General features: G+C 41.6%; 3 protein-coding genes and 1 pseudogene across 6 annotated transcripts in view; 2 read left to right on the top strand and 2 right to left on the bottom strand.

The window, feature by feature from the left end:
• SLC26A5 (solute carrier family 26 member 5) overlaps positions 1–10,555 on the top strand; it is a 92,133-nt gene extending 81,578 nt beyond the window's left edge. For all 3 annotated transcript variants that reach the window (XR_003118593.1, XM_025379638.1, XM_025379637.1), the window contains one exon: positions 10,362–10,555. Coding sequence is in view for 2 of the 3 variants with exons in the window: in XM_025379638.1 (XP_025235423.1) it covers positions 10,362–10,375 (14 nt within the window). In the remaining variant the exon portion in view is untranslated. The remainder of the gene's footprint in view (positions 1–10,361) is intronic.
• The window catches only part of PSMC2 (proteasome 26S subunit, ATPase 2), a 26,693-nt gene extending 8,018 nt beyond the window's left edge, over positions 1–18,675 (bottom strand). The window contains exons 1-5 of the mRNA XM_025379644.1: positions 18,449–18,675; positions 15,500–15,758; positions 9,311–9,348; positions 8,334–8,415; positions 7,491–7,590 (exon numbers count right to left, since the gene is read on the bottom strand). Coding sequence (XP_025235429.1) covers positions 7,491–7,590; positions 8,334–8,415; positions 9,311–9,348; positions 15,500–15,569 — 290 coding nt within the window. The 5' untranslated portion in view covers positions 15,570–15,758; positions 18,449–18,675. The remainder of the gene's footprint in view (positions 1–7,490; positions 7,591–8,333; positions 8,416–9,310; positions 9,349–15,499; positions 15,759–18,448) is intronic.
• LOC112620790 lies at positions 14,515–14,683 on the bottom strand (annotated as a pseudogene).
• Positions 18,234–19,746, top strand: part of DNAJC2 (DnaJ heat shock protein family (Hsp40) member C2) — a 34,598-nt gene continuing 33,085 nt past the window's right edge. For both annotated transcript variants that reach the window (XM_025379641.1, XM_025379640.1), the window contains exon 1: positions 18,234–19,031. In XM_025379641.1, coding sequence (XP_025235426.1) covers positions 18,968–19,031 — 64 coding nt within the window. In that variant the 5' untranslated portion in view covers positions 18,234–18,967. The remainder of the gene's footprint in view (positions 19,032–19,746) is intronic.

Here is a 19,746-nt window from a genome sequence, read left to right as displayed (position 1 = left end):
TTTTTTTTTGAGACGGAGTCTCGCTCTGTCACCCAGGCTGGAGTGCAGCGGCCGGATCTCAGCTCACTGCAAGCTCCACCTCCCGGGTTTACGCCATTCTCCTGCCTCAGCCTCCCGAGTAGCTGGGACTACAGGCGCCCGCCACCTCGCCCGGCTAAGTTTTCGTATTTTTTAGTAGAGACGGGGTTTCACCGTGTCAGCCAGGATGGTCTCGATCTCCTGACCTCGTGATCCGCCCGTCTCGGCCTCCCAAAGTGCTGGGATTACAGGCTTGAGCCACCGCGCCCGGCCAATATCTCATCATTAAGAAGTTATCTGATTTCTTGATTTCCATAATTTATATTCCTTTATTGTTAGTGATGCTCCTATATATCTTAAGTTGCTCTCGTTTTTATTTTCCCTATAAAAAGATGGTCTTGTCTTACACCAAATTCAGTAATAAATGAGTTTTCATTCTTTTCCTGAGTTTATACTTTAAATCCATTTTTCTTTTTATTTTCTTTCCCTCTCTCTCTTTCTCTTTTTTTTCTTTTGAGATGGAGTTTCACTCTTGTTGCCCAGGCTGGAGTACAATGGCGTGATCCTGGCTCACTGCAACCTCCGCCTCCTGGGTTCAAGCAATTCTCCTGCCTCAGCCTCCTGAGTAGCTGGGATTACAGGCAACTGCCACCATGCCTGGCTAATTTTTTTTTTAATTTTTAGTACAGACGGGGTTTCACCATGTTAGCCAGGATGGTCTTGATCTCCTGACCTCGTGATCCGCCTGCCTCGGCCTCCCAAAGTGCTTTTTCGAGACAGAATTTCACTCTTGTTGCCCAGGCTGGAGCGCGATGGTGTGATCTTGGCTCACTGCAACCTCCACCTCCTTGGTTCAAGCAATTCTCCTGCCTCAGCCTCCCGAGTAGCTGGGATTACAGGCATGCGCCACCATGCCTGGCTAATTTTGTATTTTTTTTTTTTTTTTTAGTAGAGATGGGGTTCCTCTCGAACTCCCAAGGTCAGGCTGGTCTCAAACTCCCAACCTCAGGTGATCTGCCCGCTTCAGCCTCCCAAAGTGCTGGGATTACAGGCGTGAGCCACTGTATCCGGCCTTTAAATCCATTTTTATTGTTTTTGCTACTTTTTTCTTTTTTTAACTGAGGCAGTAGAAGCTTTTTTTTTTTTTTTTTTTTTTTTTTGTTGAGACAGAGTCTTGCTCTGTAGCCTAGGCTGGAGTGCAGTGGCATGATCTCAGCTCACTGCACCCTCAGCCTCCCAGGTTCAAGCAGTTCTCCTGTCTCAGCCTCCCAAGTAGCTGGGATTACAGGAACGCACCAGCACGCCCGGCTAATTGTTTTGTATTTTTAGTAGATAAGGGGTTTCACCATGTTGGCCAGGCTGGTTTCAAATTCCTGACCTCAAGTGATCCACCTGCCTCAGCCTCCCAAAGTGCTGGGATTACAGGCATGAGCCACTGCACCCAGCCAGTAGAAGCTACTTTTAACTTAATTATATTCATTTCCGTATGGCCTGGTAAAAATGAATTGATAATGCCACGTACATCACAGTATAAAAGTCAACTGCCTTTTCCCTTCTATAGTATCTATCTACTAAAGAAAAACAAAAGCAAAAAACAGAAATCACATTAGAAGGCTGCTACATATGCAAGAATTACAGAGAAATACAAAAATAGCCTGTGGAGTGCACACGTAGGTAGAGTTAAAAGTAAGGTAAAGAAAGCTTTGGCTTAGCCAGGTGTGGTGGGATGCACCTATAGTCCCAGTTACTGGGGAGGCTGAGGCTGGAGCATCACTTGAGCCCAGGAGGTCAAGGCTAAAAAAGAATGCTTTGTCCTGACAGCATAATTGTTTGAAGGACTCTGTTTTCTGTTACCAACCACGTTTGCTATGGAAGAAGAATTATGCCTATTCTCTACCAAAAAAAAAAAGAGGCTGACCAAAAATCCTGAAAGGAATAACAAGAACAACAAACAACAATAATACCAAACCCCGGGGAGAGGAAGAATCTGATTTCCAGAGGTGACACATTACATTATTTTAAATGTCTAGTTATCACCAAAAAGTTATGAGATGCAAAACATTATGAGATGCATTTTCCCTTATGTATGACATTATGGCTCATACATTAAGGGGGAAAAAAGCAGTCAATAGAAATCGTCCCTTAGGAAGCCTCGATGTTGGTGTTATTAAACAAAACTTTTTTTTTTTTTTTTAGACGGAGTCTCACTGTTGCCCAGGCTGCAGGGCAGTGGTGCGATCTTGTCTCACTGCAACTTCCGCCTCCCAGGTTCAAGCAATTATCCTGCGTCAGCCTCCTAAGTGTCTGGGATTACAGGCGCCTGCCACCATGCCCAGCTAATATTTTTATACTTTTAGTAGAGACAGGGTTCACCATGTTGGCCAGGCTGGTCTCGAACAACTGACCTCAAGTGATCCACCTGCCTCAGTCTCCCAAAGTGCTGGGATTACAGGCATGAGCCACTGTGCCCAAACAAAAACCTTAAATCAGTACAAGAAATATTTTCAAAAAGCTAAAGGAAACCATACTTAAAGAGTTAATAAGAATGATGAGAAGAATGTCTCACCAAATAGTGAATACAGATAGAGAAATTAGACTGGAATATTATTTGGCCATAAAAAAAACTTCCAGCCATTTTTGAATATGGATGAACCTTGAAATATGCTAAGTGAAGGAAGCCATATACTATATGATTCCATTTAGATGATATGTCCAGGATAGTCAAATTCATAGACACAGAAAGTAGACTAATCGTTGCCAAGGGCTGGGAAGAGAGGGGAATGAAGACTTCTAATGGGTATCAGGTTTGTTTTTGGGGTAACAAAAATATTCTATTCTGGAATTAGTGATGATCAATGCACAATTTTCTAGATATTCTAAAAATCACTAAATTGTACACTTTAAAAGAGTGAACCTCATGGTATGTGAATTTTATATCAATAAGATTGTTATTTAAAAATTCATAAGCTGGCCAGGCAAGGTGGCTCACACCTGTAATCCCAGCACTTTGGGAGGTTGAGGTGGGCAGATGGCTTGAGCCTAGGAGTTCAAGACCAGCCGAGGCAACATGGCAAGACCCTGTCTCTACTAAAAATAAAAATAAAAATAAAAAACAGCCGGGCATGGGGTGGTGTGCACCTGTGGTCCCAGCCACTTGGGAGGCTGAGGTGGGAGCCCAGGAAGCAGAGGGTGTAGCGAGCTGAGATCATGTTACTGCACTCCAGCCTTGGTAACAAAGTGAGACCTCGTCTTTAAAAAAAAAAAAAAAAAATCACAAGCTAAAAATTATACATACACAAATTTTATCAAGATTTTTAAGCAAAGAGTATGAGACTAAAATCAATGGAAACTTTTTCAAATAATCTTTGCTTTCTTTCTTTTTTTTTTTTTTTTTTTTGAGACGGAGTCTGGCTCTGCCGCCCAGGCTGGAGTACAGTGGCCGGATCTCAGCTCACTGCAAGCTCCGGGTTTACGCCATTCTCCTGCCTCAGCCTCCCAAGCAGCTGGGACTACAGGCGCCCGCCACCTCATCCGGCTAGTTTTTTGTATTTTTTAGTAGAGACGAGGTTTCACCGTGTTAGCCAGGATGGTCTCGATCTCCTGACCTCATGATCCGCCCGTCTCGGCCTCCCAAAGTGCTGGGATTACAGGCTTGAGCCACCGCACCCGGCCAATCTTTGCTTTCTTTAAGGCCTGGGATCTTGCAGGAGTGTGGGGCTCTTTAGCTAGTCTGTCTGTTATGAAAAATCTATATGAAAAGTTTCCCTCTAACTGCTTTACGAAAAAAAAAATTCCCCTCATACGGACTAGAGAAACGTACCTAAATTTTTTATTTTCCCATAGAGAGATAAGAACATATTACAACCATGATATAAGAGCAGAACATTCATGGCCGGGCGCGGTGGCTCAAGCCTGTAATCCCAGCACTTTGGGAGGCCGAGGCGGGTGGATCACGAGGTCAGGAGATCGAGACCATCCTGGCTAACATGGTGAAACCCCGTCTCTACTAAAAATACAAAAAACTAGCCGGGCGTGGTGGCAGGCGCCTGTAGTCCCAGCTACTCGGAGGCTGAGGCGGGAGAATGGCGTGAACCCGGGAGGCGGAGCTTGCAGTGAGCCGAGATCGCGCCACTGCACTCCAGCCTGGGCGACACGGCGAGACTCCGTCTCAAAAAAAAAAAAGAGCAGAACATTCAACACACACACACCAATGAAAGAATAAAGATGAGATCCTTGAAATCAAAAACCTGAGTTTTTTTACCTGAGAAATTAAAAACCTGAGTTTTTTACCTGAGAAATTAAAAACCTACGAGAAGAAAAATGGGAGGAAAAAAACATCAACAGAAGAATTCAAAGATAAAGAAAAGCTCATAGAAAGTAAAGTAAAAAGGCAAAACAAAGGAAACCAGGAAAGAAAGAGTAGCATATTAGAGGAGCAATCCTGGAGGCCCCATATCCAAATAAGAGAATTCAGGAGTAAAGGTCCAAGGAAATGGACGGAAAGAAATTAACAAATAGTTTCAAGAAGATTTGCCTTACTAAAGGATAAGAGAGCCCAGCACAACGGATGAAAACAGACCAACACCAAGGCACATCACCATGAAATTTCAAAAAGAGAACAAGAGAAGACTCTAAAATTTTCAGAGAAAAAATAGGCCACATATACAGGACTGAGGATCAGAATGGCTTCAGAGTAACACTGGGAGGCAAAGGACAACAGAACGACACCTTCAAAATTTTGAAGAGAAAAGAACTTTATACTCGGCTAAGATACTTTCAGACACATGCAGTCTCAAAATATTACCTCCCAACTGACCCTTTTCCAGGAAGCTACCAGAGGATGTATTAGACCTAAATAAAGGTGTAAGGAAACCAAGGAAGAAAGACTAACAGTACACAAGCAACAGGAGGGAGGCAAAGGGAAATCTCCACAGTAGAGAAGTCAGACAACGATTGTCATTAAATAGGCATAAAGGACAACTGGTCCAAACCAAAGCAGTTCAGGAAGTGCTGGGAAAAACTTAAGGAAAATGAAACCGAGAGAACACCAGATGCAACTGAGGTATAATTGAGAGAAAACTAACAGATCTAGGCCGGGCGCGGTGGCTCAAGCCTGTAATCCCAGCACTTTGGGAGGCCGAGACGGGCGGATCACAAGGTCAGGAGATCGAGACCATCCTGGCTAACCCGGTGAAACCCCGTCTCTACTAAAAAATACAAAAAACTAGCCGGGCGAGGTGGCGGGCGCCTGTAGTCCCAGCTACTCGGGAGGCTGAGGCAGGAGAATGGCGTGAACCCGGGAGGCGGAGCTTGCAGTGAGCTGAGATCCGGCCACTGCACTCCAGCCTGGGCGGCAGAGCGGGACTCCGTCTCAAAAAAAAAAAAAAAAAGAAAACTAACAGATCTAATGCATCTGAAGAGCAGCTTAGACAATCAAGAGAAAGTGGGAGGTTGAGTTTATAACATATGCACAGAAAACCAGGCAAATGAAGAAACAAGACATTAAAACAACCACCACCAAAATAAGTGGCACAAGAAAGGAAAAGCAATCACAGCTTACCACTTGGCTCTTTGTGAATAGTATTTACATAGCCATAATCATATAAACACTGAATACTGATCTAACCAAAATTATAACAGAATTACACCGGAAGGATGTTGGGATAGGAAGGGTGTGCCTTCAACATGAAGGCAGAGGAAACAAAACAAAATCCTCATCTTCCATGGTGGGAAGCCAAAAGATAATACCTAAAACTAAAAAATCAAGAAGCAGGAATCTACAATACACAAGATATAGCAATATCCATTAGAACCATGAAGGCGAAAACCAAAATAATCAGCTAAAAAAGGTGAAAATGAGTGTCTGTAGGGAAGAGAAATTGGGAAATACAGTTGTTATTATTTAACTATTTAACTCTTTTTTTTTTTTTTTTTGAGATGGAGTCTCACTCTGTCGCCCAGGCTGAAGTGCAGTGGCACAATCTCGGCTCACTGCAACCTCCGCCTCCCAGGTTCAAGCAATTCTCCTGCCTCAGTCTCTCCAGTAGCTGGGATTACAAGCGCCCACCACACCCAGTTAATTTTTGTATTTTTAGTAGAGACAGGGTCTCACCATGTTGGCCAGGCTGGTCTCAAACTCCTGACCTCAAGTCATCTGCCCACGTGGGCCTCCCAAAGTGCTGGGATTACAGGCATGAGCTGCAGTGCCCAGCCTGAACTATTTAACCCTTCAAAAACCATAATAAAACTAAAAAATTGATAAATAAATAAAAAAATAAATAAATAAAGGGAGAAAAGATGGAAATTGGGAGGTAGGAAGGGTGAGTAGATGGGAAAGAAAAATAATCTTTAGCTTTTAGGAACTAAAAATAAAAACAAGATTTTTAAAAGGATCATAAACAGAGAATATGTTTATAGCCTTGAATTGGGCTAGGCTTTTCTAAGCAACATTAACACCCAAAAGGTATAATGGAAATACTGGTATATTTCATCTCCTAAAAATGTAAAATATTAGTACAACAAAAGGTACCAAGAAGTTAAAAGTGACTAGGGAAAAATACTTGTAGCATTACTTAAGAAAAGATAATATGTACAATATATGAACTGTTTCTAAAATTAACAAGAAACAACCCAAGAACATGAGTAGTCAAAGAAATACAGAGGTTTAGTAAACACAAGAAGTAGCTATCACACTAGTAATCAGCACAGTACAAATTAAAATTATTTTCCCTCAAATGACAAAAGTGTAAAAATTGAAAACTGCATATCTTACATTCATCAGACAAATGGATATTTGCCTCAAATCCTCTCGGTAAAAGTATAAACTGGTCAAAGCAATTGTCACAGGATTTTAAAACTGTAATATCTTCGACCCCTAGAATTCCACTTGTAGTAAGCTAGCCTACAGAAATGTATGCACATACACTGAGAAACATTTAACATGAATGTTCACTCCAGTGCTGTGTATAATAACAGAAATTGTTATAGCCTAACATCTACATATTATGCAATTTTTTAAAAACATGAGAAAAAAGAAATAAGTGTACCTATATTAAAGACACAGATTCCCAAAACATGTAGTTATGTCTAAAAAACAAAAAAAAATCAGGATATGTTTCTTGCATGCAAATACACACAGGAAGATACACAGAAAGAGGATTAGGAGGGCCAAACTATTTCAGTACTTATGTTTGAGGAAAGGGCAACAGGAAAGCAAGTAGGAGAAGGGAGTTTTTCACATCTTGCTCTACATCTTTTTGTATCATTTAAATCTTTTAAATGAATACACCTTCATGTATTTTTGAATAATTGTTTAAGGCGTAAAATTTTAACCCCAGTTTTGTAGAAAGCTTTATTTACTTGGAATTTGGAATAAAAATACTTTATGAACTATTATATTATCCCCGAGACTCTAACATTAAGTGCTTGAAAATACAGACAAAGGGAAGTTGCCACAGAGCACCTGTGCATACCTGGCAACCTGTAAAGGCTGTTCACTCTGGAGTGTCTGCTTATCTGCAGCCAAATCCCAGAGTGCTGGTGGGGCCAGGCCAGTGTCAGATTCTTTAATACCTACATAAAGAAAGATGACAAAATTTACTAAAATGTAATGCATCGCCCTAAAATAAGCTTTCTGAACCTCGGCCCTCCTGACATTTTGCACTGAATCCTTCATTGCAAGCATCGTTGTGTGCATTATAGGCTGTTTAGTAGCATCCCTGGCCTCTCACCACTGGATGCCAGCAGCACCACCCTCTCTCAAAGTCATGACAATCAAGAATGTCTCCAGACACTGCCCAGTGTCCTCCGGGAGCGGGTGGGGGGTGTGGCAAAATCACCTCAGCTGAAAACTACTACCCTGCCCTAAAGTAATTGTCAAGCCAAAAATATAATGCCACATTTTATATTTTTGTGTAGGTCAAATGTAAAACTTCATCATTCAAGTTCCCCCAAAAAATGTTTCCAACTTCCAGGAAAGAGCCCAATTACTTCGAGCAAAACTATGCTGTGGATCTTATTTTTATCGAAAAAAGTTTTTCGACTTGTTAACTGAAGTTTACAGAACTGGGTTTTGACCAACAGAAACATTACTGGCTTAGAAGATGGTATTGTTTCTTAACTGCATAACCATTAAACCTGGTTGTAAAAAGCAGTGAAAGATATGGTTAAATGAGATCAAATTTCTTAACAGAAAGGAAGAATAACGATTTTTTAAAATCTGTAATCATAAAGGAGTAAAATCTGTAGTTAAACTCTTTTGATATTATTAACACATTACATTTAAAGGAAGGAAATGGGAATTTAAAAATACATACCAGTGAGCTCATTAATTTTCTTGAGAAGTTGCTGAATGTCATCTTCAACTTGCTTGATCTGCCTAGAGTAAGTGCTCTGACCCTAGGTGATGAAGGTCAGTTTAGTTAGAATATGAGGATATCAACAATTTATTAAACTACAGGCAAAAATTATTTTTAAGTTACAATTTCAATAGCTATCATTATCCCAAAACTTGTGAAGTAGAGAGGTGTTCCTGAGCCAGTATTTCCCCCTAAATACACAATCCACTATTATGCAAGATAACAAATGAAAATCATGGCCAGGCACGGTGGCTCACGCCTATAATCCCTGTACTTTGGGAGGCTGAGGCGGGTGGATAACCTGAGGTCAAGAATTCAAGACCAGCCTGGCCAACATGATGAAACCCCTCTCTACTAAAAATACTAAAAATTAGCCAGGCACAGTGGCAGGTGCTCGTAATCCCAGTTACTCAGGAGGCTGAGACAGAAGAATCCCTTGAACCCGGGAGGTGGAGGTTGCAGTGAGCCAAGATCGCGCCACTGCACTCCAGCCTGGGTGACAAGAGCGAAACTCTGTCTCAAAAAAAAAAAAAAAAATTGTGTGAAATTATGCAAAACTACTGACTTCTATGCATTAAAACTTCATTTCCAACTAATTCAGTAATACTTGTTAAACATAGTAAACACATGTAAATTATTTTAAATATCTTTCAATATAGTATCACATTTTAATCATGAATAGGATTAAAATAATACATAAACTGAGACATGCCAAATACTCTGATCTATTCTATAAACTTCAGGTAGGTAACTTCATTTAGTGAAAATTACAAAGAGCTGCCAAACATTCTAAGTATTTCGTTTCTTTTTATTTTTTGTTTGGTTTTTTAATTTTGGTTTCTTAACTTCTTCTAATTATTTTGGAAGGACAATACCAAAACAGCTTTTATTTCAACATAAAACATCTATAGTTTGTAGACAATGAAAGGACTTACATAAGTTTTTAGCAAGGCAATATCCCCCTCATCCAGAGCTGAAAGGAGAGAGACAATACATGAGATTCAAAAAGAAACTACAATTAACATTTTCAAAAAAAGAAACAAAAAGAAAAAAAACAAACTAGAGCTGATCAACTTTTCTGTTCAATTCAAATTGTTTTAATTGAGGGCCAAAACTCAAGCAAGATTATGATGATATAAATCCAATCAAATAGTTCCTGGACTCAAGTAATTTTTATCTAACTGGGAGAAAGACAGATTTTTAAAAGTACATAATATACATGATTACCTATTTTCTATGGTATTATGTAAAACACATCCATTAAGGATCTTGGTTAAATTATACCATATTCATACAATGAAATACAACGCAGGCTAGGTGTGGTGGCTCATGCCTGTAATCCCAGTACTTTGGGAGGCCGAGGCGGGCATATCACCTGAGGTCAGGAGTTTGACACCAGCCTGGACAACCTGGCGAAACCCCGTCTTTACCAAAAATACAAAAATTGGCCTGGCATGGTGGCACATGCCTGTAGTCCCAGCTACTCAGGAGGCTGAAGCCGGAGAATTGCTTGAACCCAGGAGGCGGACGTTGCAGTGAGCCCAAATCACATCACTGCACTCCAGCCTGGGTGACCAAGAGACACTCTGTCTCAAAAAGAAAAAGGAGATCCAATGCAGCAATTTAAAATGGTAACAGAACACAGGCATAGAAAGCAATCCAACAAATGCTATTCAGTGAATCAGATAGGTTTAAAAAAAAACATATAATGTGCATATATTTTGTTTTTATATAAAAATCACTTAAAACACATGTGGAGAGTAATCTGAAATGGTGTTCTACGGTGGTTATCCGGGATTTCAAGTGATTTACAGTTAATCTTTTCTATTCACGAATTCTGCATTCCTGAATTTGCTTAGTTGCTGAAATTTATTTGTAATCCCCAAATCAATACTCATGTGCTTTCATGGTCATTTGCAAATAGGCAGAGTGGTAAAAAATTTAAGTTCACAGCTAAGAACAAGTCACTCTAACTTCTTGTTTCAGCTTTACAAAGATGACTAGAAGATGGAGACGGTAGGGGAAACGTAATGTAATCCAAGCAGTTCAGGCTCTGGGGCCAGGTGGACAGGGTTTGAATGCCAGCTCTGGCATCTGTTAGTGGGGTGACCTCAGCCAAGTCACTTAACACTTCTGAACTTTGTTTTCTCTTTTGCGAAATAAAGAAAAAAAGAATCTACCAGGATGAGTTGTTTTTAGGATTTAAGATTATAATCGGCCGGATGCTGTGGCTCACACTTGTAATCCCAGGCTGAGGCAGGCAGATTGCTTGAGTTCAGGCGTTCAAGACCAGCCTGGGCCACATGGCAAAACTGTGTCCCTACAAAAAATACAAAAATTAGCTGGGCATGGTGGTGTGTACATGTAGTCCCAGCTACTGTGGGGGCTGAGGCAGGAGGATTGCTTGAGCCCAGGAAGTGACAGCTACAGCAAGCTGAGATCGTGCCACTGCACTTCTGCTTAGGTAACAAAGTGAGACCCTGTCTCAAAAAAAAAAAAAAAGGATTATAATCTATGTGAGATGTATATATATATTTCTCCTAGGAGCAAGTGTTCAGTACTTCCTAATTCACGGTTCACAGCAACTGTATAAAACATATCTATCATGAAAAACAAGAACCAATCATACGATCATACATATTTTAAGGAAAAAAACGGCAGGCCTTTTTTTTTTTTTAAACTAGGTATGAATAGAGGTAGGAAAAAGCATGCTTACATAATAGCAGCTAGACCAAGTAAGCTGAAACACAGTATACACATTAGGCAGTAATAGGAAATTAAGTAGATGGAGGTTTGGGGCTCTAGTGAGGTAGACCATAAATTCCAGAATGAGGTAATCAGGGCCACTACAGTCGACATTATAGGAAATGTGCCTTAGAAAGAAATAGTTCGCCAAGATATGAACAACAGATTGGAGTGAGGCCACTCAGAAGTCATAAGAACCTAAATAAAAATGGTAGTAATGAAAAGAGAAAGGAACGGTTGGATTTAAAAAAAAAAAAAACCCTCAGAAGTAGAATCTACAGCACATGGCAAATGACTAAAGAGGCTGAGGGGATAGGATCAAACCTGATGCCCAGGCTTCGGACCTAGGTACTACACAATAGATGTCACAATAGAAAGTGGTTGGCAGGGAGATACGAAGTTCAGTTTTAATTTTCTTAAGTTTGTGGTACTATTACCAGAGCAGAAAAGAGTTAACATAGCATGAATAATTGCTATCCTTTGAAAAGCCTGCTTATAAGGTTGGTTCTTGGCTCTTGTCTGAGAACAACGATTTCAGAGGGTTCCTACCATTCCCAGAACTGAAAAAGGTTGTTCACTGTGCTTAAAATGTTTATACAAACTATAGGGTTTATGCAGAACATTTATCTTCCTTCAGGGAGTCTAGAATTTTGGTATGTGCTAGGCAGAGATGCCTACATTACCACCCCATAATAAAAACCCTTGGTGCCAGATCTCTAACAAGCTACCCTGGTTTGCAACATTTTACACAAACTGTCACTACCTGTTGCTGGGGGAATTAAGCGCATCCTGTGTGACTCCACTGGAAGAGGACCCTTGGAAGCTTGTGCCTGGTTTCTCCTGGACTTGGCCCCATGTGTCTTTTCTCTTTGCTGATTTTGCTTTGTATCCTTTCACTAAAATACATCATAGCCATGAGGATGACTACATGCTGAGTCTTGGGAATGCTCTTAGCATATTCCTGAGCCTGAGAGTAGGCGTGGAGACTATCCAACACGTCAGCATATCCTGATGCAGCATTCTAAAAGGCGGAGAGAAATCTGGCTTTAGAGGTCAGATGCTAGCTTGAGGATAAAAAGATTGACTAAGGAAGCATATAGAGTCCAAGACCAGAATGGATGAAATTAACAGAAACAAAACTTTAGAGAAACTACGTGAGGACACAATGAAGGAAAGAAAAGAAGCAGGAGGATAAACGGGAAGGTTCAGCAAGAGAAACCAAGATAGGCTCAAAGGCTCAACAATGTCAAAAACACAAGGATTGGGATTGAGAAATACTAAAGATCTGGGAATTAAGAAACTATTGATCAGTTTCAACAGATTTATAGAGATAGAAACTAAAGTGCAAGAAGTTTAAAAATAAAATAAGAGCCTGGCATGGTAGCTCACCCTTGAAATGCCAGTACTTTGGGTGGCCAAGGTGGGAGGATCACTTGAGCCCAGGAGTTTGAAACCAGCCTAGGCAACGTAACGAGACCCTGTCTCTACAAAAAAAAGAAAAAATTGTTTAAATTAGCATGGCATGGTGGTGCACACCTATTGTCCCAACTACTAGGGAGGCTGAGGCAGAAGAATGGTTTTAGCCCAGGAATTCCCAGCCTGCAGTGAACTATGATTGTGCCACTGCACTCCAGCCTGAGCGACAGTACAAGACTGTCTCTAAAAATAAATAAATAAGTAGTAAAGAAATGTACTGTGGGCGAATAGTATTAGCTGCTATAAATCGAGATGATCATTGTATGAGACACCGTGATTAGAGATATATATTATTATCTAATTCTATATAAACCTGTGAAGTAAATACAATTATTTCTACATTACAGATAGGAACAACAGTTTCACAGAATTTATTAGACAAAACTCAAAGCCAAAATTCAAACCTAGGTCTTTCTAACTCCCAAGCCTGTCCTTTCTGCCACTTTTAGGCAGTGAAAGAAAAAAAAGAAAATGACTTGTAACTTCAGAGAGCAGGAAGATTTTCTCAACTATGTTTTTAAGATAAAATGGATATTAGCATGTTTACAAGAACAAAAGGGAAAAATTCCATAGGACAACAAATAGAAGAGGTACTGACTGAAGAAACAAAGTCCCAGAGGAGGAAGGCATAAGATCAAAAACAGAGACGGGAAGGTTGCACATAACAAAAAGTGATACCACTTCCTCTAAGGCAGAATTAAAACAGAAAATGGAAAATGTCAGAGAAGTTAAGAGAACTCTTAAGTGGATTCTCAATCTTCTCAGGAGAGAAAAAAGTCATCACTCATGAAGAAAGAGACTGAACTGAGGACCTGAAAAACTTGTAAAAGGCTTGAAATAACCACTCAAACAAAGTGAGTCAACAGGAGATTCACAAAAACTTAACTGCAATTAGGACCAAGTTGAGATCTGAAAGCTTAAATTGAAAGTAACTTAATCAGGCCAGGCGCGGTGGCTCACGCCTGTAATCCCAGCACTTTGGGAGGCCAAGGCGGGCGATCACCTAAGGTCAGGAGTTCGAGACCAGCCTGGCCAACATGGTGAAACCCCATCTCTGCTAAAAATGCAAAAATTAGCTGGGCGTGGTGGGGGCGCCTGTAATCCCAGCTACTTGGGAGCCTGAGGCAGAAGAATCACTTGAACCCAGGAGGAAGAGCTGAGATCACACCTCTGCACTCCAGTCTGGGGAACAAGAGCAAGACTCCATCTCACAAAAAAAAAAAAAAAAGGCGGGGGGATATGTATGAATAAACGCACAAGATCCTATATACATGTTAGTCATAACTGTATCCAAGGAATAAATGCGTTAATATTTTTACAGAATAACAAACCCAGAGAAACACACAGATCACTGTGCACAGATCAAATGATAAATCTCTGTGTCTAACTTTTCCAATAAATACTGAGTATCTCTGACATTTTCAGTGTCCTAAAATATTTTTAAAAGAAACAGCAGAATGAGATGAAGGTAGAAAGGAAATGCTTTCTTTTGGGGGAGGGTGTAAATGGAACAGGGTGCAAGGAAAAGATGAAGTTGTTAAGAAAGGGAAAAGTAAGAAGAAACATAAGAAATACCAAAAGAACATTTAAAACTAGCTTAAGGAACAAAAGGAGAAACAGCATAAAGATGAGATTACAAACGGGACTACTGGGAAGAAGTTATATCCAAAAATGGTGCGCATATCTCATGCACTGTAAGTTAAAGTATCAACTGGTACAATCTCCATGGAGAGTAATTTGGCACTTACAAAATCAGAACTCCATTTCTAGAATTTATCCTACAATTTGCACTTGTGCACTTGGTAAAAGTTATATAAACAAGATTATTCATTTTTTTAAATGTTTATTTTAAGTACAAAGAACTATCATGCTTCTTCATTGGGTAGATGCCTTGGATAATCCTTTGAAGGAAGATTATTTAGTCCAACTTAATGAAAGCAATATCCTTCGCATACTGAGGAAAACACTGGCGGCAAATATTGAGGCACATCAGACCGTGCCGGTTTGAACAGACACGACAAGAGCTAGAACCCTGGCCGAATTTTCGCGGGTGGCTCCAGTACAGCTGCTGGTGACCCATCTTGCTCTCAGAGTGCAACGAGGTAAAAGGTATTCATTGTTTTATAACAGCAACAAATTGCAAAAATCCAAATGTTCATCAATAATAGTTAAATACATTATTGTATACCCATAAAACGGGATACTATGCAGATGCAGAGAAAGTGACTACATGATAGGAAATTATCTCTTATATTAAAATTGTTTAAAATCGAGATGTTGAAGTATGTACAGCATGCTACATTTCTGTAAAAAAAAAAAAGGAATATATAAGCGGACTTGCTTCTATATGTATAGAGTATGTCTAGAAAGATATGCAAAATGGCAACATTAGTTGCCTCTGTGGAGAAGTTGGTGGCTGGGGCCAAGGATGCCAGGCTTTCCAAATGTATCTTTTCTGCCTCTTGAACTGTGAACCCTGTGGCTGTATTATCTGGTCAAATAATTTTTTTTAAGAAAATTACGTCTCAGAATTATAGCTACACAGTGGTAGCTCCCAGCTGTCACAGGGGGAAGGAGGAGGAGAGGAAGGAGGATCAGGTGACCCAGCACCGCCAAGCAGAACTTTTCAAGGCCTGTTAGGCCAACCAGGGTGCGTGACTTCTTCAAGACCCGAGAGCTGAGAATGAATAAAAACGTCCATCAGCAGATGAATACAGAACTTGTAGTGGATAAGGGAGACTGAGAAGGCAGGCAAGTTAATCCGGCCGGCGCAGACTAAATTACTAGGGGCACAAAAGGGCCAGAGCACAGAGCCAGGAGCGGGAATCCAGCTCCTCTCCTGTGCCAAGGCAGCTCCGCTCCAGTCCCGCCCCAGCTCCGAGCTCCTGCCCATGTCAACTGACCTCGGATGGGCTTGTCGTCCTTCTCATCCTCTTTGGTCTTCCGCTGATCGGCACCGAGGTAATCCGGCATTTTAGCAGCTCCAAATGCCTCCTCTCCTTAATGATTACACAGCACCTTCCTTGCTTCCGGTGGTGTCTTCCCTTTCCCTTCCCCACCGGAAGTATATTGGGCTCAGGCGGGCCCCTTTACGCAGTGCTAGAGAGTCCGGAGAGAGCGCTGGGGGAAACGCTGTGGCACGCTGGTTTTTGGACTGATTACCTGTGAAAAGGAAACTACAGTGTTTGTAAAACGCCTGTCATATTAGACACAATAAGTAGTGGCCACATCTACAAACATAGTGAAGGTAATCTATTTCTGGTAAAGAGTTAATATCCAGAATATTTAAAGAACTCCTATCCTACCACCCAAGAAAACAACCTAGTTTTTTAAATGAGCAAATAACCTTAATAAACATTGCTCCAAAGAAGATATACAAATGGACAACATCATTGTTAAGGAAATGCAAATTAAAACCACAGTTGGATGCCGCCACACACCCATTAAGATAGCTATTATTAAAAACAAGCAAAAACAAAACAGGAAATGAGTGTCGGAAAGGGTGACCCTTGGTTCCAGCAGACCCATGCGTGTGCTGCTGGATAAAATGAAATCCTGGTGCACTGTCGATGTAAATGTAAAATGATAAAATAGTACAACTGCTGTGGGAAACAGTACGATGATTCCTCGGGAAATTAAAAATAGAATTACCATGCCATCTGGCAATTCGACTTCTGGATATGTATCCAAAACAATTGAAAACAGGATCTCGAAGAGGTATTTGTGCATCCATGTTCATAAGCAGCATCAGTCACGACACCCATAAGGTGGAAGCAACCCAAGTGTCCATCTACGTATGAATGGACAAACAAAACGTGATGCACGCGCGCGCGCGCACACACACACACAAACACACAGATATTATTCAGCCTTAAAAAGGAATGGAATTCTAGTATAAGCTACAGCACAGATGAACCTTGAGAACATTATGCTAAGAAAATAAGCCAGTCACAAAAAAGAAAAATACTATATGATTCCACAAATATGAAGTACCTAGAGGTGTCAGATTCCTAAAGACAAAGTAGAAGGATGGTTTCCTGTGGAGAGTTTTCTCCACTGGTATAGAGTTTCAGTTTGGTTTGTTTGTTTTTCGAGACGGAATTTTGCTCTTGTTGCCCAGGCTGGAGTGCAATGGCTAAATCTTGGCTCACCGCAACCTCCGCCTCCCGGATTCAAGCAATTCTCCTGCCTCAGCCTCCCGAGTAGCTGGGATTACAGGCATGCGCCACCACGCCCAGCTAATTTTGTATTTTTAGGAGAGACAGGGGTTCTCCATGTTGGTCAGGCTGGTCTCGGACTCCCAACTTCAGGTGATCCGCCCACCTCGGCCTCCCAAAGTGCTGGGATTACAGGCATGAGCCACCATGCCCGGCAGAGTTTCAGTTTTGTAAGATTAAATGGGTATAGTTTCAGTTTTGTAAGATAAAAATAGTTCTGTAGGGTAGTTGCACAATAATGTGGATGTACTTAACATTACTGTACACTTAAAAATGGTGAAGATCGTAAATTTCATGTTATGTGTATTTTAGAACAATTTTTTTAAAAAACAAAACCCCCAGCCGGGCACGGTGGCTCACTCCTATAATCCCAGCACTTTGGGAGGCCGAAGCGGGCGGATCACGAGGTCAGCAGTTGGAGACCAGCCTGGCCAACATGGCTAAACCCCGTCTCTACTAAAAATACAAAAATTAGCTGGGCGTGGTGGCACGCACCTGTAGTCCCAGCTACTCGGGAGGCTGAGGCAAGAGAATCGCTTGAACCTGGGAAGCGGAGATTGCAGGGAGCCGAGATCGCACCACTGCACTCCAGCCTGGGAGACAGAGCAAGCCTCCGTCTCAGAAAACAAAACAAAACAAAACAAAACACCCTATGACCTTAGAGTTAATGGTAAAACTCAACGGGAGGAGGTGTGAGGAAAAACATATATTAATATGACGAAAGTGGAGTCAGGTTACTTTGCACCTTGGAGCATGTTTTAACAGTGGTTGCATTAACAGGGATCAGGAAGAGGTTTGGGGGCACAAGATTAGTTCAATTTTTTTTTTTTTTTTTGAAGACAGGGTCTCACTGTTACCCAGGCTGGAGTGCAATGGTGAGATCTCGGCTCACTGCAACCTCCACCTCCCGGTCTCAGCGATCTTCCCACCTCAGCCTCCCTTAGTTCAATTTTTGAAATGTCAATTTTGAAGTGACGATTTTATAATGCAGCAGATATACAGGTCAATTAAATGTATTTAATTGGCCTGGAACGGTGACTCACGCCTCTAATCCCAGAGTTTTGGGACACTGAGGCAGAACGATCCCTTGAGGCCAGGAGTTCAAGACCACCTTAGGCAACATAGTGAGACCCTGTCTTTCTCTCTCTCTCTCTCTATATATATATATTTAAAAAGTTGCTTAATTGTGAAAATATAATGAAATTAGTAAATTAGAAGATAATTTACTAATGTCTGGTGGTCCTTGCTGAAGAATGGCACATTAAGTTTATTTTATTGAACGTGTTTCAGATACTGCTGTTGGGGGTGAGCCTTTACCCCCAACTGTTTTTTGTTTTTCTAGTTTTTGCTTTTAACTACAGTCTTAGAAGGAAGCTTATAGTAAGAATACAATTGATTTTATTACACATTAAACAAGTCCCAGAGTCCTCTGGGAATATCTTGAATGAAAACTTCATTCCATTAGAACAGGGTAAAATATTGCTGGCTTTGGAATACAATCTAACACCAGAGAGAAGTTTCTTCTCCAAGTGAGTATTAAAATATATAATGCAGGTAAATTAGTAATAGCACGACAAATATTAGCTGCTATTATCATCATCAAGTTAAACACAAACGTATCACAAATACACGTACGTAATTCTCCGCAAATGTATATACTAGTCGTCGATACTGGTTCATACAGTTATTTTCATTTTTTACTTAAAAGTGTAGCGTTCCTGGGAAAATCACTGATTAGGCTCAGATTAACATATAAAGCATTAAGAACTTAAAAATAAAGATAATATAAAAAGAGCTGCTTTTAAAGGTTATGTTCTATGTATTGCACAGGGACGTGGAATATAATCGTTTTCATAGGAAAATTAACGCGCCTAGGAACCATTCTCTCGTGCGACTTGGTCTCCAGCCGGATCTCAGTCAGTGTGGAACTAGGTTGCCGCACACGTTGGCGGGGGTAGGAGGGTGTCAGACTGGCCTCCGCACCACGGAGGATCCATCCCGGAAGTGCTTACTGGTCGTCTCCATGCGCCGGTTCCTGGGCGTCGTAGAGTCAAGGCGCGAGGCTCGGACTGAGAGGTAGAGCTGGGGGGACCGTAAGTGCCCTCCGCCTGGGACGTGAATCGCTGCTCCCACCGGGCTAGACCCGGCGCCATCATGCTGCTCTTGCCAAGCCCCGCGGACGGCCGGGGCACCGCCATCACCCACGCTTTGACCTCTGGTAAGCGCCCACCCAACCCCGGCTCCTTCCCACCTCAGCCGCCCCTGCCTCAGTCCTCAGCCTTGGCAACCCTGGGCTGTCTCTACCTTTGACCCTGGCGACTAGCCCTGGGGCCGTGTGGAGCCGTAATGGGTGCGTTTTTGCTCCGTGTTTTAAAGTAATCCTACCCTAGATTAGAAGGAAGGAGGGTGAGGGGTGCCTTCCTTTTGCTCCTACCGTTGCTGCTTCCTTTCGCCGCTGCTGACTCATGGATTGGGCTGAACATTTCGGGACCGAACCCCCCAGTACCCCAGAAAGATTCACATAAGCCTCTCTTTGCCTACGGCGGAAAGACTATGCGCAGCCAGCACCCCACGTGCCTGGGGTCGTACAAAGCTTTGCTGCTGGCGGTCTCTTAAACACCTTTCTCCCTCTTCTACGTTTGTTCCAGCCTTATTTTTTAAATGTCACAACTCAGACACCGCTCCTCATATTCGGTGTGAAAAGACTGTGCTGCTGAAAAGATCCGCGTAGATTTTGAAAGGCAGTTATTACAAGTGAAACTTGTCCTGCTGCTGTAGGTTTTAGATTTATGGCCCAGTACAGTCATGAGTATTGTAAACTTAAGAGTCTCCAGTTCCAGTCATCTACAGTAATTCCCATAGCCAGGTACATAAGCGTTTGTTGAATGTGATTTTGAACATTACCTACGGCACATGTTGCATTTGTGTGTCTC

Source organism: Theropithecus gelada, chromosome 3, assembly GCF_003255815.1.
Source record: "Theropithecus gelada isolate Dixy chromosome 3, Tgel_1.0, whole genome shotgun sequence".
Taxonomy (NCBI): Eukaryota; Metazoa; Chordata; class Mammalia; order Primates; family Cercopithecidae; genus Theropithecus; species Theropithecus gelada.
Note: the sequence above shows the minus strand (reverse complement) of the source record. Positions and strands in the feature narration are given on the sequence as shown.